The sequence below is a fragment of the Kryptolebias marmoratus genome, linkage group LG8, assembly GCF_001649575.2.
Source record: "Kryptolebias marmoratus isolate JLee-2015 linkage group LG8, ASM164957v2, whole genome shotgun sequence".
Taxonomy (NCBI): Eukaryota; Metazoa; Chordata; class Actinopteri; order Cyprinodontiformes; family Rivulidae; genus Kryptolebias; species Kryptolebias marmoratus.
The window spans coordinates 5,118,121-5,140,480 of record NC_051437.1 but is presented as its reverse complement, the minus strand read 5'-3'; the positions used below and the strand labels follow the sequence as shown (position 1 = coordinate 5,140,480).

Sequence of the window (22,360 nt, the reverse complement as noted above, 5' to 3'; positions counted from 1 at the left end):
GAAAGGGTTCACTAGAAAAGCTCGTAATTCACAAGAGGCTTAGCACATTACCACAGAGGCAAAACAATGCTCCAGCGCTGGTCTGGTTCCCACCACGGCCTTAAGTACCAGCTGCCTTCTGATGAGCCTGATCTGCCACAGATGTAGAGGGAGTGATGAGGAGCTGCCAATCAGCCGTCGAGACGGCCCACCAGGAAGTACCAAAAATACTAAACCTCCAGAATCACCACAGAAAATATCTAAAATTACAGAGTTATATCAAAAGTATGTGGCTTTCCCTGTCAAGCTTGGTTTTCTTCTTTGGGAGATTTTTCAATGCTAACATGACTTTTGTTAAGAACAACTGCTGATTTTTGTAGGTGAAGCAAGAGAGGACAGCTGGCAAAAAGCTTTTTATTTTATGATTCACTCTCAGTGCCTGCTTTATACTTGATATATATGATAGCTCTTTAACTCTAAACTTGAACCATTTAAACATAAGGTTTAATGACGTTTATGTACCTCTGAAGCTCCCATATTGAAAGACACATGGAAATTCCTTTGTGTCAATGTAAAATTTGTTTGTTTGATTTAAATATCTTTCATTAATATTAAATAAATGATAAACTTTCTAATTTGTTTTCAGTTAGCTGCATTGTTGTCAATATTACACAGACCAGGCAGCAAATTACGACTAAACATTAAAACATGATTTGCAGGCTCACCAGCTGAGTATATGCAGGTTCCCTTGGCAACACGAAACATATTTACACTCCTGTAACAGCTGCACAGCTTTTTCAGAGGCATCAATAAAGTACAGCTCAAAAGTATGTTAAATAATGTAACATATTCACTAAACTGAGAATCTACATCCAGCATGAAGAAAACAGTCATTGGCAGTTTGATGCTTTTCAAATTGAGTTGGATCACAAACGCTGCGCAGAACTTTGTCTGGAGCAGGATGGAGATGGACGACCACCAGAGGTTTCTGTGGTGACCTAACCAGTTTGAATGACACTGACTGTGTTCAAAATGTTCACTCACCCACTACAACATGATCACTATATATGTAGTAAACTATTTAGGTGGTCCATTTTTTGTTTGATTATTTGTTTGTTTGTTTTTGTTTCTTTTCTTTTCGAATCCTATTTGAGTGCAGTAGTACTTCATAAATCTGTGTCGAGCAGTCACAGTCAGTTGTCACATAAACTAACACCAACAAGAAACTTTGGAATACATGCCTGACTCTGAGGTGATAAACAACATAGTTTTGGCAGTTTTGGCTCAAAATAATGTAATCAACATCATTTGTCTCCAAACCACTGACTTAATTAATGACATAATCATAGTTACATTCAACAGGTGTTTTAAATATGGGACCACTTTTCTAATAATTTCTCAAGTCCCACAGCTCAGACAGTGGAGATGAGCCACATCATATTACATATGTCGAGGCAATTGAATGCATTTTTAACAAGTTTGAAAGTCATAATAATGAGCTGCAAACATTACCATTAGCTTATCTGCTGTATTGGCTCAGCCTGCAATGCATTATGGTCAATTTTTAACTCGTGTAGTGTGCAACTTTTGTACACTACTTGTACTATACCACATGTCGAGTTTCCAGGGCACTATACCGTGGATGAAATGTTGCAGTCAAAGTTTTGAACAACACTACAAAATGGCTGACTTACTATATAGTGAATGAGTGGACAATTCAAACACAACCACTGAAAAGTCTGGGTTTAGGTTAAACAAACCTAACATACTGATTTCATTTCATACTACAACACCCCCACCACACTTACTTAATTACCAACTTAATTAAGTGAAAAATACAGCAAAGCATTTAGAAAAAAGACACAACTGGAGATAAAAACAGTGATAAAAGCCAAATGTAAATAAGCAGCAGGTTAGCCAGAAATGTTTCTTAATACAAATACAGAGGATTGAAATTTCATGTCATGCCTGTTTGCATAAATTATCTTGGATTGGCTTAATCTGGACTTTATGTATCTCTGATCTGTTTCTTTTTCCCTCACTCCTTTTATTCAATTCTCCAGACATCTATGTGTGCATGATCTCCTACGCTCACAACGTGGCAGCCCAGGGGAAGTACATTGCTATTGCCAGCACCACAGTGGAGACCAGTGACCCCGAGGCTGAGATTGAGCCGGCCCTGGAGCTGCTGGAGCCCATCGACCAAAAGTCAGTATAAGACTCACCTCAACATATTCCTGAGACATTCTTCATCATTTTGTGCATTTATAGTTTAACAAACAGGAAGGTCCTTAAACATAATGTATCACTGACAATATGTAACAACATATAGTAATTTTATTTTTTTTTCCTGGCAGGTTTGTGGCAATTAGTGACCTTTATGAGCCCACAGATGACGGTACTGAGAGCCAGGTAAGACATTTTTCTAACAACAACACTAATTAAACCACAGAAATAAATGCCGTGCAATGCAGAGTGCTGAATAACTTTGCTGAAATTTGTCGAATAATTAATTGACTTTATCGTAAAAATTAAAACAAGCAACTATAAGCTAAAATGAGCAAAATAGTACCTTCAAGCTAAAATAGTGAGACAGTAGCTAAAAGCTAAAATGAGCACAAGTTGACAAAAACAGAGCAAGTATGCTGAATTGGATTTCAGTCAATGTTTTTGAAGAAACTGAAGAGATCTCAATAAATATTTTGGGGAAAAAAACTTTATAAAGTAAAAAAATTTAAAACAGAAAGTTACAAATCCTAAAAATTCATCAGGCACTGTTCCAGATTGAGACAAACTATTTTAGAGATGAATAGTTAAAATAGCACAAAGTATGTGGAAGTAGTTTAATTTCAAAAAATGTGTAAAAGAAATAATAAATAGTAAAACTACCAGTTCCTTTGTTATATGTCATTATTTACTTTATTTTTTTATTGCCATTGCCATAATAACAACAGTTACAAATAGCAATGAAATTTTGATGGAGCATCATACAACGACACAGTATTAAATTAGCACATAGTGGTGCAAAAAGGACTTTGCAAGGTCCTGATGATCAGTGTAAACACGAATTAATTGTACAGCATCTAGGTGTTGTACAGAGGCAGATGACTGTTTCCTTCTTAGTTATAATATTGATGTCTAATAACTGGTCTAGCAGTTTAGTCCAGATTGTGATATTTCAACAACCTTTTGATTAAAATTCATTTATAGTCTATAGAAGATGTATTCTCCTGACTTTACTGTTAAAGTTTAGATGATGATTCCATCTAATTGAACTCAGAAGTTATTTTTTGTTGACATCATTGAGATAATACCTTCAATGTATTAACAGTTCTTTACACCCAGCTTTAGTTTATGTTAACTGGAAACATGTTAGCATATAGGGGCTCAAGTTAGATGGTGAAAACAGCAACCATGACTCCATGTTAAGTGTTGGCATGTTGGTGTTGCAGCTTTTGACTCCAAGCACCACCACAGCCTCACAAATCTGCAAAAGTCTCAATCTCCCCACTTTGTCGTTGTCAGGTCTTTGCCTCAAGGTCCTACGATGCCACAACTCACTTCGAGACCACTTGCAATGACATCAAGGATATCTACAAACGCATGACTGGGACCGACTTTGACTTTGAGAACATGAAACGCAAACAGAATGACGTGTTTGGGGAGGATGAGCAGTGAGGGGGTTCAGGAGCTTCTGAGAGAGGAGGGTGGGGGCTAGAAAAGGAAGTGAAGGCAAAAAAGAGCTGAGAGGCGGCAGAGCCCGCTTTAGATGGCCGGGGCTGCTTGAACTGTGCTTTAAAAACAAATTGGTTGGAGGGATTTGGGACGGATGAGTGTACGTGGTGGAACAGCGAGCTCTGCCTCTCTTTGGTCGTCTGCCTCTGTTTCCTTTTGTAGTTCTCTCTCTCTGTCTCGACACATTGAAACTCTCACATACACACTTTTCAAACAGTCCCTTTCTGTGTCACTAAAAAGCAGGGTTGATATGGTCTTTCTTTCCATTGTAGAACAGACAGTATATCCATGTATTTAGCATTGTCAATAGAGGTGAAGTCATTACTTGTTGCAGATTTTCAGAGCATTTGAATCTTTTTGTAATGTTGTTTCCATATCAGATATTGGTTGTATGGAAGGGTGATGGCTCTCTTATGAGATCTTAGTGTAGAGTCCTCTTGAAGGGACGCTTTCTGTTGGCGTGCATGTATCTTTTACACACAGTAGTATAGAACATAGACTGAAATGACACAGCGGTATTAAGGCTGGACCGCTTCACACACACCACTCCTGTCAACCCTGCTTTCACATTCCTTCTACTTGGTCTTTTACCTGCGTGACTTCAATAGAAGCTGCTCCTTTTGGCAAAATTGTCGGGCAAATACCTGTGATCTAAAGTGAGACATAAATGAGCTGTTCTGTTAACTGATTGTGCTCACTTTGCAATGCTGTCGTGTTCCCCGTGCTAGCAGGCAAGCTAACCTGTGGCTATTAACTGTCAACAACCCCCACCCCCCACCCTAATCCACAAAACAAAAAATAAAAAAAAAGAAAAACACAACACCTCCAGTTTCTTTTGTTGTTCTCAGTTGTGTAATGTCAAGTTTGAAACAGAATAGTTTACTTTCTAACTTGTTAAATTATTGAAGAGTTTTATTTCTGTGTAATGGGTGCAGGTTTCACTGGCTGAAGTTATGACGTTTATAGAGCAGTGGTTTTAAACTGTGGTCTTCAAGTTGAACAGAAATGGATTGTCAGGCGCAAGAGAGGCACGGTGATGGTTTGTGTAGCGTTGGATGAGGCTTTCACTGGAAGATTTTAAAATGACTGATGGTTAAAAATGTGGCGTGGTGGGAGGAATGCATGTGCGGAATGTCATGGGCACTTTGATATTAAGGCAAAAAGGATGAAGACTGAAATTTTGGCTCATAGTGAAAGCACCTGATTACATCATAGCTGTTTGAACTCTTGTGTTTGTTGTCATTACCATGGGGACCTAATTCTTGTAGATGTGAAGTCGAAGGAGAAGCTGGATACTCCTCTAATTCGAAGAGTTGCTAATAAATAAATCCACAGCTACTAGAACTCCCCTTTTAGAATCAACCAATATGTTTTTTATTTGGTCATAGCCTTAATTTGAGGTCTGTAACCAATGTTTGGTTCATTTCAGAAAATTCACTGCTTTGTTTGAACAACCGGTGATTACAGGTCAGTCTTGTGCCAAAAATGGTGTTTCTGTTCTTGGCGAACCTTGCTGACAATAAAAAAAGTTCATTCCAGCAGTTTGTGCAGAGCTGACTGAATACCGTGGAAAGGGATATTGTTTCCTACCTAATCAGGGGTGTTATTGTACACCTGAGTGGAGATAGTTCCTCGTATATCTGCAGCACACACTTACAGCTTGTCTTGTTACGTAAAAAAGAAAACAGACAAGACGCTGCTATCATTTGCTTTAGAAACAGCTCCATTTCACTATTCACCTTGACCAATCCTTTACCAACTCTCAAAAGAATTATCGCATGTTTGGGGTGTTGCTGTGTCTTATTTCTACGATTTATTTATTTCATTTTGGGCTGGCATATTGTGGAAAAGGTTTATGTGAAATGCTGAATATGATACGCTATAAGTTCTAAGCCTTTATTTTCAAATGATGAAACTGATTTTAAAATGGATGCACATCAGAATTATGTTTCTGTTTCGTCTTTTTTTTTTTTTTTGCTGTGTCATGTGTTACGTTTATCTTATTTAGTGATGAATCCATGATTTAATGTTATAGTAGCATTCTGCATAAACCGGTGTTAATAGAAGGAGAACAGCAACAATTAGTCCCACAGTCCTGCACTGTGCATTGTTTAACTTTGTGTGTGGTCATCCTGGAAACATGTTATTGTATCTGATGAAAACTGGAATATTGTTTACCCCCTGACCATAGATATACATTTGAAGACCTTTATCCCCCATCCTTCGTCGGCATCTGAGACCATCCTCTCCGTTTTTTTTATTTACTGAGAACAAAAGCCTTGTGTGTGGTTGTACTGTTTTAATTTTCATCCAGTATGGCCTTTGAAAACCACTATTGACAACATCCCTTGAAATTGACAAAAGAAAAATAGTCCAGGCTGAGTAGTAGAAAACTTAACTGTCCTTGTTTGATCACTAGTATGTGAACAATGCCTAATGTCTTGTGTAACAAATCAAATGAATTAAACTATGACTGAAATGATAGAAAAATAAACAAGCACATGACAAACCTGAAAAGACTGACTTCTGTGTTTCTTTGCAAGAATGCACCCAAAGGAAATTCCATTTTCTGAAAAGACTAACTATACGCACATAGATATAATGTTTTATATACACTTGGACTAAAACTTACAACTTACAAAATGATAATATTAACTTCATGCGATTCCGAGGAGGGAGAACCAATGGCTTTAACCAAAAATCACCTAAATTAAAATTCTAACTCGTGAACAGAGATGGTGTGCGACACATTTCAGTGCAAGCACAAAGTGCTGCAGCACAAATGAACATTTTGTAGTTGCCATGTGACCAGAACATTGCATCTCTGTGCAAGATGCAGAGCATGAATCCAGCTAGTGATGTTAGACAACATAAAGGCACTATTCATTCCTGTATTTAAGCAACTGTACAGCTTCAGTATTCATTTATGTCCAAGTTCTTTTACTGCAGCCTTTAACCTGCCACGCCCTAAACACATACATTTCCTGTTTTATAGCTGAATCTGGGACAGAGACTGTGGCATTGTCATTTTAGCCCAGCGGAAACCCAGTTTAGCTTCATCCTTTGATAACCACAATAAACTGCTGTGACCTGAGCTGTGCAGTGAAGAGGCAACAAGGTGGAGCAGATTCAACTAGAATTACGCGTAATTCACCACGTAGCTCTCATAAGAGTGACCCAGAAGTCTTTCAATCTCCGCCTTGGGCACCACCCAACATTTGCCCAGGTGACGTTTTTGCACTGAGTCTTTCAGTGTCTTCTCCTGCAAGGTTACTACCATCTGCTCTGAGTTCCACTTCAGGATGCCCGTTGCTATAATCTCCTCTTTGTTGGGTTGATGATCCTTCACCATGATTACACTTACGTCAGCGTGCTGAAACTGTCCTGCAGGCAGAGAAAGAGCAAAGGTGATAAAGTGTAACTAAGTGCATTATTTCAGGCCCTTGAAGTTTTAACTTCATGCTGCTTTTTGAATATTATTCATTGATATCTTGTAATTTTGAGTGTCATGCTTTTTAGTTACTTTTAAGAACTTAGATTAAAAACAAACAAAAATAATGATATAGCTCATTTGAGCAGTGTCCAGCCAGACCCCATTGGTAAAGGCCCAGCCACCAGGCAACATGAGCCTCTCCCTCTGGCCTGGCTGGCTCTGGGGTGAGGTCCCAGTATCCCTAAGTCCCATGGTTCTTTTGTTTTAAACTCATCGTAATAAATCACACTTTGTCTAGTCCAGTTTGTCATTGGCTCTCCTTGTTAACTGTTGCCCCTGTGACCTGATCTCGGATAAATGTGAAAAGATGATGGATGAATGGATTGATGGAATCCATTGAACATTCTTCTTTTTCCAATTTTTCTCTTTTTATTTTTTGGAATTTCATGTTTTAGGATATGTAATTTCCTTTCATTTTAAAAAAGTAAAAATTAAAAAAATTAAATTGAACTGTGTGTGTGTATGGGGGTGGGAGTGGGGGTTGAGGATGACTCTGAAAGAAAAAAGAAATTAATGGATTTTATAAACCACAACATTTTTTGAGAATAAGGGAAAATCTTCCCTGCTTCTTTTTTTTTTTACAGAAAACATAGATTGAAAGTTGTAGACTAGACATACTAAAGTCAAAAGATCATTGTATCGATACCTAATCTTAAGCAAGAAGCCTATGTTACCCATGAAATGATGTAATAACTGTAGAGAGAAGCACTATCAACTACTGCTAAGTTAAATGGGAACAACAAACAGATTCTGGACTATTTATTAGTAAGCAGTTCATACTAATTAGACTGGAGTATAGGAGGTGTATAATATATTGAGTCTTGTTCAATTTGGTTTTTAGCTTATTTTTACACACTATTTAGCCTTAGTGTAACTATTTTACATTTTAATATGGCTATTAGGCAAGAAAACTGGTTGGGTTTGGATAAAACAGTTTTGTAGTCAGATTTAGGAAACTGAACAATCTGAATGGGTTGCACCACCTGACAATGTGTAAGATGATCATCTAAAAACACATTATTTTATTGGTTTAATCTACTGGACTATTTTATCATGTGATGCTAAGATTGCCAGGCTATACTACATGACATATTTGTAACAATAACTGCCTTTGTTTGACCTTTTATCTGTATTTTAGCATTGGGTTGATGCTTTCACCAAAACAGAAACCTGAGAACTGGCTCCACCATTGACAGTAAGATTTTCAATGCAAGTTGACAGTGAAACATTTTTGGTTCCATACCTAAGAGTCCTTGGGTTGACTCTGATAGTCCTCGTCCATCAGTGATGTAAAAACCCAGGTGAGCCATCTGCAGGTAGCTGGGGTGTTTATAGTGATGAAACAGAACCAGGAACCTCACACCCTTGGCCAGCTCAATCCAGCAACTCTGATGGTTGTCCATGGTAACCGTCACACCCTGCCTTCTCACCGATCCCTGGTGATTGATGGGCAGGGTCTCCCGCCCTTCCCCTTCTACTACCACAGCATCCAGTGACAGTGTGATCATGATGTCACCAGAACTGCTTGTGGGTGATGAAATGGTGAGTTGGTCAAAGTAGGTTCGAGAGCGGCCCTCTGCTCCCTGCTTCGGAGGAGCTCCCATTAGATGGCCATCCACAATGATGCCTTAAAGAGGAATGGGACACTTTTATGTAAGTACTTGAAACACTTATTACATGAAATAATAAACTCTATAATATAGAGTTATATAAATATAATATAGAGTTAATAAAAATATTATTTTTATTGCTTTGCAAACCTTGTTCTGGGTCCTCTAATAGTCTGAGAACATCATTTGCTCTGCCATCTACAGTGAAACACAGGTTCTGGTGCAACTTTGGAAGTTGAACCACAAAATGAGGATCTCCATCAACTATAACAGACAAGACTGAAGCTAAATACCAAGAAAGACATGGACTACTAAAAAGATAATAAGGGTATAAATATAAACAGGTAAAATAGATGTAGACTCTTGACCTGATGACGAGAAGATCTTTACTGTATTCAGTCTTGGTGGAGGGTCTAAAATCACAAAACATTCAATTAAAGGACACTTCTCCTGCATCTCCAACACTGAAACCAATAACAAGGCTAGAGATGTCATCATTTTTACTCTATTAAAAATGTACACACACTCAAAGTACTCACCAGACGACTGACTGTCTTCTCCATCGTCCCCTGAAAAAAGTGACATGAAACTCCTGAGGCTCACAAAGTGACTCAAGTACAGATTTTTACTAATTGAAGAAACTTACATGTATCATAGCTTAAATCATAGTCGTAATCATATGTTGCATCATAGTCTGGAAAGAAGGAATCAGTTGAAAATTCAAGTAAAACCACTTTCTGCTGCTCGCTTGTATAGCTTCTGATTTTTAGAGGTAAAAGTAGAAACTTTGTTCAACAATTTGTTAGGACACACTCTGATTTTTTCTGTTACTAAAACTTAATTTGAGCCTGAGAGGGTTAATAGCTTAACTACTTTGCGATTTTTTTTTATTCCTTTTATTCCTAATCATGTCAAACTCTTGACAATTAAGGCAATATGAAAATTGTGTTGCAATTTGTAATTTTATAGCTAAAATGGGGATAGATAAAAAAAAAATCAGATTTACCTGCTCTCTGACTTTGAATGGAGGTACCAACATCTATGGGAGAAATGCAGACCATTCAGTTAAAGTCAAAGTCTATATTTTTAATATTGAGATTGTAAATAACAGGGTATAAAAAAAGCTTGGCAATTCGATTTAGTTTAATTTGATATTTCTGTTGTATTAATTTACAACAAAAGTCATCTTTGGTTGCAGAGGTGGTAAACTGGTTTATTTCAAATCCAACTACATACAGACTAAGTCAGTCTTATCCATCCATCCATCCATCCATCCATCCATCCATCCATCCATCCATCCATCCATCCATCCATCCATCCATCCATCCATCCATCCATCCATCCATCCATCCATCCATCCATCCATCCCTCTTTAATCCTGCTCATAGTTACAGGTTTCTATTCCACAGCTGTCAATGAATGAGAGGTGGGGTACACCTGAACAGGCTGACCCCCCCCCACACACACACACACACACACACCACCACCGCCTACAGTTAAACTGTAAGCTGGTATACAACATTGTTTGAGCCACTGTTTCAAAAAGCAACAGTTGACAGTTGCTTTTTGTTTTTTGTTGCATTTTTTTCTTTTTTTCTTTTTGCTGTTGACAAACTATTTCAAAATCTGAGGACTTCTAAACAACAAAGAAGATGCTGGTCCAAATGATGTTTTCTACCTCACTGGTTTAAAGCCTCCATTAACTGCTGCGCTTCTTGTAGCTCAAGCAGCTTTTAAAATCATTTTGCTGTCTTCCTCTTTTTAAAGCTCTCTTTTAACAGGAAGGCACTTCCAGGAGAACAAACAGGAAAAGTAGCCGTATCAACCAAATGACAGTTGAAAAGAGAAAATTGACTCAAACAAACAAAAAATGACCAAGCTAACCAAGGTGCGAGTTGAGTTCAGTGCACCACAAGCAGGATGGTGTGTAACTTACCCTGAACCCCTGCTACTTCCCAAAATCCTGTCCCATCAGTTACACCAGGCATAGGAACATAGGTACCAGACACCAAGGTGGCAATGCTCAGGTCAGTGTCAATATTTGAGTTGGTGTTGTTGTCTCCTACAGCTGCAGTTGCACCTGGGATGAGAGAGGTGAGTGCAGACAACTTGTGTGGAGCAGCAGTGGTCTCAGGTTGATGAAGATTTGGGGCTGAGGTGGTGATGGTCTCTGTCCATGAGGGTGGATCTGTCATTTTGACAGGAGGAAGAGATGTTCTCACAGGACTGGCATGTTTAGTTGATGTTCTTCCAGATGGGAATCCAGATTCGGTTCTAGAGCCGAGTGCTGGTGACGTGCTGGTACTGAATGTTAGCGTACTCATAGCGGTTGAGAGGGTGGCATTTGGTGTCAAAGTGGAGTTTTTTCCAGGTGAAGGAGGCTGTGCTGTTCTTAGATTATTGGACAGAGCTGAAGATATCTTTCCAGATGAAGGAGGAATGGCAGCGTTTTGGGAATCAGTGGACTTTTTCCCAGAGAATGATGCTGGTGGAGTTTTGGTAGGGCCAAGGCTTGAAGTTGTATTTATGTTCCTGGACTGCACTACTATATTTGATCCAGAAGAATTCTTTTTTCTTTTCAGGGTATTTGAGGGTGGGTTTGGCTTCAGTTTGCTTGGACTGAGGTGAGACGATGAACTGGGCTTCCTTGCAACACCAGCACCTGATAATTTGGTTGGAGCCATTGTTGCTGCTGTTGTGGTTTCAGTGCCAGAAGTCGTGGGTTTTGCTGTAGTTGGAGTTTGAGCTGCTTCATCTGCATCTGGCTTAATAACAATTAAAGAGGTGACTGGGGTTACAAAGTTATATTTTAGGGAGAGATTGGTGGCTTTGTCAGTCAGTAACTTTTGAGTTGCAGAGTCAGTTTCATTCAGTTTGGCCAGTAGCAACTCTTTGATTGTGAAGTATGCCCAAAGACGATGCACAAAGGTAGACATCCCTTTCAAACCTTCCAAACAGTCCAAAGAGCTTGTACTTTGATTTTCTTTAGAATGGGAAATAGGCACACCATTCTCCAACTTTATTTGCTGCTTTGAATCTACAGCTGATAATGACACCTTCAAATCTTTGATCCCTGGTTTTACCTTCCCTGCTACAACCAGCTCAGACCCTTGGAAGTAGTTTGGGAAAAGAGAGCGAGTGACATCAAAAGCCTGATCATCCAGGTAAGTCAGCTGAATGTCTGACAGCAAAGGGCTGGCCACTTCATCATAGAAGCCCTTAAGCTGTAAAGCTGCATCTGCATCTTCGTACACCAGCCTGGCTACACCTCGGTTATCCAGAGCCAGGCGTTTCAGAAGAAGAAAGTCTGCATCATCACCAAAGGCAAGGCCAAAAAGAGAAGCTGAGCCTAACGCCTTCTTGGCATTATAAAGGATTGTGGTACCAGATGTTTCTCCAGTGGTTGCTTCCCCATCTGTGAGAAAAATGATCAAAGGAACTCGATGGGATGCAAAGCGGCTGGATGATCCAGATGATGAAGGATTGATAAGCTGAGCAGCAGATAGCAAAGCTGCATTAATATTGGTCCCTAAGACAAAAAAGTGAACAGTGGAGACAATCAAATTAATGCCATAAAGCTACCTTGAAAAAGTATTCTTACGTTTTGAACTTTACCCCATTTTGTCACATTACATACAAAAACTTCAGTACAAAAACAAGTACTTGAAAGGGATTTTATGTCACACAAAAAACAGACATTAGAAGTTAAAGGAAAATGATACATGGTTTTTAAAATGTTTATAACAACAAATTTGAAAAGTGTGGTGTGCATTTAGCCCCCTTTACTATGACACACCAAAATATTCAGTGCAATTACTTTCAAAAGTCACCTATTAGTGTATAGATTCTTAAATGAATAAAAGTTGCTCTGTGAAGGACAGAGGTTTTTTACAGAGCATCAGTGATCAAACAGCATGACAAAGACCAAGGAACACACACAGGAATAAAACCGCTGAGAAGTTTAATTAAGGTTAGGTTATAAAACAACATCCCAACCTTTGAATATCCTTTGTTTAATCCATCCATCCATCCTTTTTCTTTATCCACTTCTCCATTCCAGGTCACAGGGAGCTGGTGCCTATCCCCATATGTCAATGTGTGAGAGGTAAGGAACACCCTGGACAGGTTGCAAGTCCATTGCAGAGCCACATAGAGACAAACAAGACAAACAACCATTCACACTCTCACTCACACCTAGGGACAATTTAAAAGTTACCAATTAATCTAACATGCCTGTTTTTGGTCTGTGGAAGGAAACTGGAGTACCCAGAGTAAACCCATGTCAGCACAGGGAGAACATGCAAACTCCAAGCAAAAAGGTCCCAGGACTGGAAGCAATCCTGCAACCTTCTTGCTGGGAGAGGACAGCTCTAACCACTGTGCTGCTGAGCCGCCTTCTGGTCAATCCATTATATGAAAATGGTAAGAGTATGGCACAACTGTACCAAGAGAAAAATGGTGCAACATGCTGTGATGATGCTTTTCTTCTACAGGGAAACTGGTCAGAGTTGATAAATGGGACTAAATCCTAGAAGAAAACCTGTTAGAGGCTACAAAAGACTTTAGATGCGGAAGTTCACCTTCCAGTAGGACAACGAACTGAAAAATTTAGCCAGAGCTACAATGGAATGGTTAGATTAAAGCATATTCATGTATTAGAATGGCCCAGTCAAAGTCCAGACCTAAATCCATCAGATAATCTGTAGCAAGATTTGAAAACTACTGTTCAGTCACCCTTCATCCAATCTGACTGAGCTTCAGCTGTTTTACAAAGAAGAATAAGCAAAAACCTCAGTCTCTAGATGTGCAAAGCTAGTAGAGACAACCCCCCAAAGACTTGCAGCTGGAGCTGCAGCAAAAGGTGGTTCTACAAAGTGGTGACTCAGGGGTAAATACAATTGATACCCTACTTTTCAGATTCATAATATGTACAAAACTTTGAAAACCATGTATTATTTTTCTTCCAATTCACAATTATGTACTACCTCGTGTTAGTCTATCACATAGAATTTCAGTAAAATACTTTGAAGTTTGCTTTTATAACATGATAAAATGTGGAAAAGTTCAAAGGGTATGATTACTTTTTCGAGGCAACATAAGAAACAACAAGAAGTAAAATTGTGACTGTGATATCAAATCATAAAAACTCACATCCTTCTGCAATAATTCTTCTCACAAACTCTTTGGCTTCTCGTACATTCTGTGGAGTTGCTCGCACTGTTCGTCCTTTCTTCCAGGTGTGAACTTTATCTGAGAAGGTGATGATGTTAAAGTGGTCTCCTTCTCTCAGGTCTCCCAGAATGGTGTTCATAGCCTGCTTGGTCTACTGACAGAAATCAGTGGTGTTATTGACTCACTTTATTCTTCAACAGAAAAACAGCCTAGTTTGGAGAGTTTTCACCTTGTTCACATTACCTGCTTTATTTTAGTGCCTATCATTGAGCCACTGACATCAATAACAAATATAACATCCTTTGGAACCACAGGAAGTCCTCTGGGTGCAAAGTAATGAACAAAGTAGCCATCATACACCTATCGGGGCAAGAGGTCAAATGTTTATGTGACAAAAATGAAATTTCTGTGTGTCATGTGACATCATGAAAACTAACATGCCAGAAGGATGCTGCCAACCTGGACATCCCCCATGAGGTCACTGAGGTCCACGTCATATTGGATGATGAAGTCTGCATTTAGGCCTTTAGAAGATATTCTGCTTTGCTGCTGTAGAGTTGGACTGTAATAAATTCTTGCACAGCCAGTGCTCTGCTCGACATGAGTGGAGGCAGGGGGGTTTGTACGACCTGCAGAAATGTTGTCCATGATCAAATCTGTGCATCAGAAATGATCTAAGCAGCAATGATTAATATAGCTTTAACTACAGAAACAACAAACATTCTTGGGAAAAGCACAATATTGATGAGAATACAGCTGCAAAAGTTGTCTCTGCTCCTGGTGATTTATCCTGGGAACTCCATCAGATTTTACCTTGAGCAGTGTTCGAGAGCAGTCGGCTCGTCTTGAGAGGAAGGACCTTGATAAAACTAATGCCTGTCCTCTCGTGTATACTGACGTCTAACGTGAGGTTCTGAACGAGCTGCCCGGGCCTCAAACCCAAACTGAGTTCGTATTGGCTGAGTCGGCGAGGTAGCAGTTCCTCATACGACAGCAGGAAGGACATCTGGGATCCTGAAGGCAAGCTCACTGCCACACGAAACTTCTCAATCTCCCTTTCTCTGCCGCACCACAATATGAAGGCAAGAAAGAAGTTCATTTAATGTTAGTGAAATCAGTGTTAAAAAAAACAAACATCTTGTGTAACTTTAAGGCAACTACAAGAAACACTATTTTATGATCACTATTAAAAAACTGACTTGGTAGCGACAAGTCCGGCTGTTTTCCCTTGCTTCTTAGCAGCATCGTAAATTTTCCTGGCCGCAGCTCTTTCCTTCACCTGGGCCACATACTCCTTACCGTTGGAGGTGCTGATGGGACAGAGGAAAGAGGAGGAAGAAATAAGTCTCTGTATGACTTACAGAAGCCAGATTATGTTACATTTAGTGGCTGCACTCAGTTATTAGGTCACATTTAATTTAATATCACCTCTTGCATTTCCAGAGCAGTTATGAAGCTGCTTCATAAATAAGTATCATGTTTGTTTATGGATGAAGGAGGGGGGACTATAAACTGAATGAATGGAAAAGAGTAATTTCCCTCTGAAAACAGCATTAATGGAAAATGATTTGATAGGCCAATGATGCCGCGCTGTGTGTCACGCCTAGGCTGATCCCAACGAGAACCAGGATCCAGCGTACTTCCTGGACTTTGATGAACTCTGATATTATGTGACAAGGTGCTAATTTAGGTCCATGCCAAATACTTCCAAACAAAAATAAGGTGTAGCTAAAATAAACCTAACAAGAGGGCCTTGTTTAGAGCACAGAGCAGAAAAGCCTGAGAGCGTAAAGCCGAAAGGAGAGGTGTCGTATATTTATACTTGTGGCTGGCTCAGGGGCGAAGGAAATGGCTGAACATTAGTGAGCTACATGCAGAACACAGAGGTCTTAGTTTCACATGCAGAAATGCTAAAGAACTAGTGCCACAACTATTTTCCTCCGGCTTTTTGGAGATATTCAGAGGGTCGTGTTTTTCCTGAGTGTGTGCCGTGTGAAAATATGCACAACAGTACGCATGTTGGGAAAAATCCTCTTAATCTCCAAACACACACACACCTAAAACAAATAGTCTATACCCAAATCTGTAGAGATACAGTATGTATAAGTGTGTGTGAATTTTGTGTATCTGAATTGGCATTTTGCCTTCAAAAACTATGTGGGGGTGAAAAAAAAAGGGGGGACAGGGCAAACGCTTGTCATTTTTTCTGGTAACTTTCTGACTTCCCGTTACAAAGCCTGGTATTCATTGGGCGCCAGGTTCCCCTTCTCCTGACCTGCTTCTGCACTCAAATCTGGCTCCGGCAACACCGACCTGTTTGTTTTATTTATATTTAGCATTTTTAAAGGTTCATGGTTGCCACAACTCAGTAATTAGATTATACATCCCCTCTACGTTGGAATTACAGTTTTTTTACACCATTACTCTAAAGTTTTATTTTTGAATATTGCTGTTAGTGAAAAAATCCTATTCATTTAAGTTTCTGTCAGTACAACAGGAAAAAATATTATCACTAGCGTGTAATACACTTTTTTTCAGCTTGAACAATTTTGACCCGATAGAGTACCTTGAAAAACTATTAATTGTTCTGTGAACTTTCCGTATTTTATGTCACAACTGCAAATGTCAAAGTATTTTAATGGGAATTTAATGGATAGACCAACACAAAGTGGCACATAATTACAAAGTGGAAGGAAAATAGTACATGGTTTTCAAGATATTTTAAAAATATAAATCTGAAATGTGGGGCATTCATTTGTAGTCAGCCCCCCTAAGTCAACACTTCCAGTTTTCATTTATTTTACAAGTTGGGTTAAATATGGTGACCCACCCACTTTCAGTAAGGTCCCCTCAACTCATCTCTGGCTATGCCACTGATCTAACCTGTTCCATTGCAGCTCTGGCTGGATGTTTCAGGTTGTTGTCCTGCTGGAAGGTGAACCTCAGCTCCAGCCTCAAGTCTTCAGCGTCTAACAATTTTTTTTTTCCAGGAATTTTGCATTTTGACCAAAAGGTTCAGTTTTAGTCTGATCTGAGCAGGACACCCTTTTCCATATGTTTGCTGTATCCCTAAATGACCTGTGTCAAACTGAAACAGGACTTTTTGTGATTTTCTTTTAACAATAGTTTTCTTCTCACCACTCTTCTATGAAGGACAGATTTGTGGAGCATGACTAATAGTTGTCCTGTGGACAGATTGTCCCACCTGAGCTGTGGATCTCTGCAGCTCCTACAGAGTTACCCTGGGCTTCTTGGCTGCTTCTCCAATTATTGCTCTCCTTCCTGGTCTGTGAGTTCAGGTGGACGATCAACGTCTTTGTAGGTTTACAGTTGTGCCAAACTCTTTCTATTTTCAGATGATGGATGGAACAGAGCTCTGTGAGATGTTCAAAGGTTGGGGTATTGGTTTATAATCTAACCCTGCTTTAAAAGTCTCACACTAGCATTTAATTGGTCTTTGAGTCTTATCAGTATTAACACATTCTGTTTCACAGTCAGTTTTTCCCAGAACAGTTTTTATATATGATCAGGAACAGTCTCTGACCTGACTGGTGTATTCCTTGGTCTTCATAAGGTTGTTTGATCACTAATATTCTGTAACAAATCTTTGAGGCTCACAGAAAAGCTGTAATTAATCTGAGATTTATTCTACTTACTAATTAGGAGATGTCTGAAGGTACTTAGTCTGCACTGGATTTAAGTTTGAGGTATCAGAGTAAATGGAGTAAATACTAACGCAGACCACACTTTTCAAGTTTTTATTTGTAAAAAAAAAAAAATTGAAAACCATGTACAATTTTCCTACTACTTCACAATTATGCTCTAATTTGTGTTGGTCTATCACATAAAATCCCAGTGAAATACTTCAAAGTTTGTAGTTATAACATAACCAAATGGGGAAAAGTTGAAGAGGTACAAAAACTGCAAATGTGAAATTTTTATCAGTACATTTTTTTGCTGTTTACTTTTACTTAATTTTAAAGTGAAGGTAAAGAAAGTAGAAACTGAAAAAGATTGCAACATTAAGGGTAGAAGACTTGCTGATTTTGGACTCACATGGTAAAGTTGGAGATGAAAGCAGAGGAGGGCAGGTCCACCTCAAAGGCTGCCTCCTTAATGATGGAGAGCTGGTTCCAGACTGAGCTCTGGACTGTGGTTACAGCGTAGCGGGACACCACAGTACACTTCACATGGTAGTCTGTCACCTTCAGCTGGTGACAGAACAAACACAGACATCACTTGGAAAGTCCAAAAGAAAATGCTCAAGTATTTTGAGTCATGCAGGTGAGGCACAGCAACATTTTATAGTGAAACAAAACATCAAAATAATGGATAGTGCAGTTTTGCCTTGTGACTGATATTTATTATCACTCCCTGCTGAAAGCCAATAGGTTTGTCTTGTTTATGTGTGTGTGTTCGTTTGTCATGTTAGCAAAATATCTCATGAAACAAGGAATAGATTTTGATGAAACTCCCAGAAAGTAATCACTGGATGTACCTCTTCAACTGATTCACTTTTAGAGTCAAAACAATTCAAGATGGCTGCCACAGCTAAGCAACCACAAAAATGTCTATAACTCATTCAGTTTTACAGTTGTTGACTTAAAGGATGCTGTGGTAGTAGTTGAGAGTCATCCCCAACATATACCCAGCTCACACAAGATCTTTGTTTTAAACTTTGTCTTGTACTATTGGAGTCAGTTTTGTCTGTCTGTTAGCAACATATTTTATAAAACCACTGGATTTTATTGAAAGGTTTGGAAATTAATCATTGGATGTACATCTGCAACTGTTAAACTTTTAAAGTCAACCCAAGTCAACATTGTCTTCAGAGATAATTGACTTTAGCAACACAAAAATGTTAGTCACCTTGTCAGATACTGAGATAAAATTTGATGTGGTAGTAGATGAGAGTTATTGACAATCAGTGACCATAAATTTCTTCTGTGGTTGATGCTCACAACACATAGCACTAACAAATGTGCATAACGTTTTTTTTATTATTATTATTTTCTGTTTGATCAAAATTGCCATAACACTGCCATTTCTCAACAAAAGACAATTTTAGTTTAAATTTATGGCACCAAAGGTGGTGGGCAATATGCACTGATATTAATCCAAAGCATTTAAATAATAATAATTTAAAAAAGCAACTTGGTTTCTATTCTGTAGCTGAAGACATTTTGCCCCCATCCAGGAAGCTTTCTCAGTTCAAAACTGGAGAGTGTGGAGAGTGTGTAAATTACAGGAGTTTTTCACAACTAAGGTAAATATACCAGCCTGGAGTATTTGTGACAAACTCTGTCTCTCAGTTTGTCCTTGTGGTAGTGACAAGTCAACACTAAGCAGTTCCCTGCATCACTGCCCTTCCTTTGCTCACTTGGAGAATGCTGGCGCCTGCTGGGACCAATCTGGTCAGCGCTGACCACATTAGTGCAGAAAGAGGCAACATATCAGGCCTGCAAGTCACAGGTTGTCATGAAAGATGTGGTTTGTGCAACATAGACAGTATTACTGTATGCTCTCGGGAAATTGCTTCACAGTTAGCCTTGAGGCGAACGGATGGGAAATCCACAAAGGGAGTAACTGGAGATGATCAGAAACGCCAGTAGAAGATATTTATCTGTCTGTGAAGCTTAAGGTCACTTTACCAATATGGTTATAAGATGAAGGCAGAGTGATAATGTTTTTGCCCATGTATGTGATTATAATGGAAACATGATTCTTGCTGCATGTGACACCCTGATGAACTGTAAAAAAACACAGAGCATTCAATTCACTGTGATTTAGTTTAGTTTAGAATGCCTTTAATCTGATCTCTATAAGGTGCCAGGATGTCTGCGTTATCTCATGTGTTTTTATTACCTCCCCTTTTGGTCAGCTATCTGGCCCTTTGTTCCCCCCTGACCCCTCCTGACTGTATAGAAAAAAACAGCAATTTTTTTTTTTGAGTAAAATATGATCTTAGTTTTAAACACTGGCCTGTAAGGTAGCAGGTGATATGCGGTCCTTTAAGTAATGCTAATTATTTTTTAGCTTTTAATGAAATGCATAAATATGTAACTGTATTAAAACTTGTTTTCAATTCTTTACTGAAACTTTTTTACATTTTACCGAAACTTGTTTACAGTTTTGTACTCTTTTTATTCCATTTTTATAGTTTTACTTTGTAGACTAAAAGGAAGGAAGAAGCAAAATAAGAGTTTCATTACATGGTTTCAACATCTTTTAACAAAGTGTTTATGACAATAATTTGAGTTTTGTTGTGAGACTGGAGCTCCAGTATTGACATACAGTGTTGAAAAAATGACATTATTACAGAACTATTGTGCAACACCCGCAGACTTACCACTGATTTTGTTGATTTGGTTTGGCGTTTTGTTTTCTAGAAAAAAAAGCAAAGCAAAAAATCAAAAAAACATGAAAGAGGTTTTGTAGTGTTTATAATCATTGTTCTTAAGAAATAGCAGATCAAACTGAAACTGCTGTAAAGGAAAACAAGTCAAACAAAAGCTTTCCTTTCTGTGCCACCTTAAAAAAATAATTTTTACAATCTGCCCAAGTGAGGACCAGGTCAAGGTGCTGTATCAAAACAGTGTGAATCACAGCCATTCATGAAAGGAAGTGGAATTGGAAATAAATGCTTTTACTGTCCACAGGGGCAGGCCAGGACTGTGTACGGCTGCCTGTTATTTTTGCACACAAGACACTTCTGTGTCAGTTCATTACCAAATATCCTGTGCGTTGGTGAGACTTTAACATAAACAACAAACTCTGAGTGGAAACTACTCAAAGGGAAAATATAGGAGGAATTTTATATGTGTGTTTGAGTAGAATGGACATGTCTGTTTTATTCTACAGTCCACTGACACATTTCTTCCAATTTTCAAATAAAAATCTCGTAATTCAGAGCATTTCTTTGCAGAACATAACAAAAGGTCAGAATAACAGAAAATGTTTCAAATTGCACATCAAATATTGCAAAACAAATTAAGCTTATATTCATATTCAGACATCACACTACTAATGTTTCAACCTAGAAAGAGATCAGAAATCATCATTTGGTGCAAAAAGCCTGATTTTTAACCCCAGCTCTCATGTATCTTGACATGCTCTCAAATAGTCTTTCACATTGCTCTATAGTGACATTTTGTCACTCCTGGAGAAAAAAAATCAATTAGCTCAGCTCTTTTTGATGGCTTGTGAGTATCAATCTTCCTCTTGATCACATTCCAGATGTTTTCAATGGGCTTCAGGTCTGGAGTCGGGGCTGGCCATGACAGGATGTGGATCTGAAGGTCCTTCATCTACACCTGAACCCTGCTCAAGACCTAACAATCTGCAAGACAAAACTGAACTCTTCTTTTTCTCACTGAGAACTTTTCTTTTCAACTCTGTAGGCATAGTCAATTTTTATGCTTTTTATTCGAATTTTGAGTTAGTACTGTCACTTTTTTACCATCCAGCTGGTCCTAATGCAAGAGATTAACAATGAGCACAACAGTGGTTTTTATACTTTATCCCACTGAATAAAATTTGGTTCAGTTGATCACCTAATCAGTCTCTCATTCAGTAGAATAAGGTGTACTTGTGTTGGAATTCAGCAGACACTGGAATGAAAGGGCTGTCATGTTTGTAGAAAAGCTGATTTCAGTAAAAAATTAGCAGCAAAGTTATAGTTTCATACAGAGTTGTGTATATACTTTGTATATTGTATATTTGTAACAAATACATTTTATAATACTGGCCTTGCCCCTACGATACATTTATATTTAAATATGTAGAAGAATGAAGGCCAATATCAGCCTGACAGCAATGGATTGTTGTTTACTATCACAGCACTCTTACTAGAAGGGTTGTGTTCCAGCAAGTAATATGAATTTTGTAATACATAAAAAAATCTTACCTGTAAATGAAAATTTCTGCCGAGGTGCGCCTCATAATCTTTGGATAAACCCTCATGTACATTCAGATAGAGGCAAACAAGAACAAATTGAACCTTTAAAAACATCATGGTTGTAATGTCTCAGTTACAAATAAAAGTATCCTGTGGTTTGACGCTGGCTGATCCAAGCAGGTCACACACATCACATTTTTTGGAGGAGCACTGTGTCCTCAGCTCTGGTCTGCTCCATGTAATAACGACTTAAAACATGTTCTGAGGAAGAATCACCTGTGTGGCAGATGTTGGTTGTAAAGTAAAAATCCGGTGACTTGAGTTCACTGGGATGCTTGTGGCAGTCCCGGTGGGTGGAACAGAGCTGCATGTAGCTTGTTTTTACACATGCTGGAAACTCCACGGACTGCTGCCACCAAAAAACGAGAGAAATGAGGGTTACACACCCCTGCTCTGCTTCTCAGAGCAAAACAC

The 22,360-nt window shown here is 38.7% G+C and overlaps 2 protein-coding genes across 2 annotated transcripts in view; one reads left to right on the top strand and one right to left on the bottom strand.

Moving 5' to 3' along the window:
* gdi1 (GDP dissociation inhibitor 1) overlaps positions 1 to 5,226 on the top strand; it is a 12,338-nt gene extending 7,112 nt beyond the window's left edge. The window contains exons 9-11 of the mRNA XM_017419184.3: positions 2,043 to 2,187; positions 2,337 to 2,391; positions 3,505 to 5,226. Of these exons, the coding sequence (XP_017274673.1) occupies positions 2,043 to 2,187; positions 2,337 to 2,391; positions 3,505 to 3,657 (353 nt within the window). The 3' untranslated portion in view covers positions 3,658 to 5,226. The remainder of the gene's footprint in view (positions 1 to 2,042; positions 2,188 to 2,336; positions 2,392 to 3,504) is intronic.
* A 449-nt stretch (positions 5,227 to 5,675) lies between these two features.
* On the bottom strand, positions 5,676 to 22,323 carry itih6 (inter-alpha-trypsin inhibitor heavy chain family member 6). Its single transcript, XM_017419178.3, has 16 exons — positions 21,896 to 22,323; positions 20,339 to 20,374; positions 18,046 to 18,200; positions 15,189 to 15,299; positions 14,803 to 15,050; positions 14,449 to 14,618; positions 14,233 to 14,349; positions 13,969 to 14,140; positions 10,754 to 12,346; positions 9,824 to 9,856; positions 9,464 to 9,511; positions 9,357 to 9,386; positions 9,186 to 9,230; positions 8,968 to 9,081; positions 8,451 to 8,834; positions 5,676 to 7,098 (listed from the first exon to the last, which is right to left on the bottom strand). The coding sequence occupies exons 1-16, from the start codon at positions 22,001 to 22,003 to the stop codon at positions 6,854 to 6,856; spliced, it is 3,609 nt and encodes a 1,202-aa protein (XP_017274667.1). The 5' UTR covers positions 22,004 to 22,323; the 3' UTR covers positions 5,676 to 6,853.
* Between the last annotated feature and the right edge of the window lie 37 nt (positions 22,324 to 22,360).

Coding starts and splice junctions, on each gene's coding strand:
- itih6 (XM_017419178.3), bottom strand. CDS start 22,003: ATGATGTTTTTAAAGGTTCAATTTGTTCTTGTTTGCCTCTATCTGAAT. Junction 15,300..18,045: donor TTCATCTCCAACTTTACCAT/GTGAGTCCAAAA, acceptor CTGTCCCATCAG/CACCTCCAACGGTAAGGAGT. Junction 14,350..14,448: donor ACCTCATGGGGGATGTCCAG/GTTGGCAGCATC, acceptor TTGCCCCGATAG/GTGTATGATGGCTACTTTGT.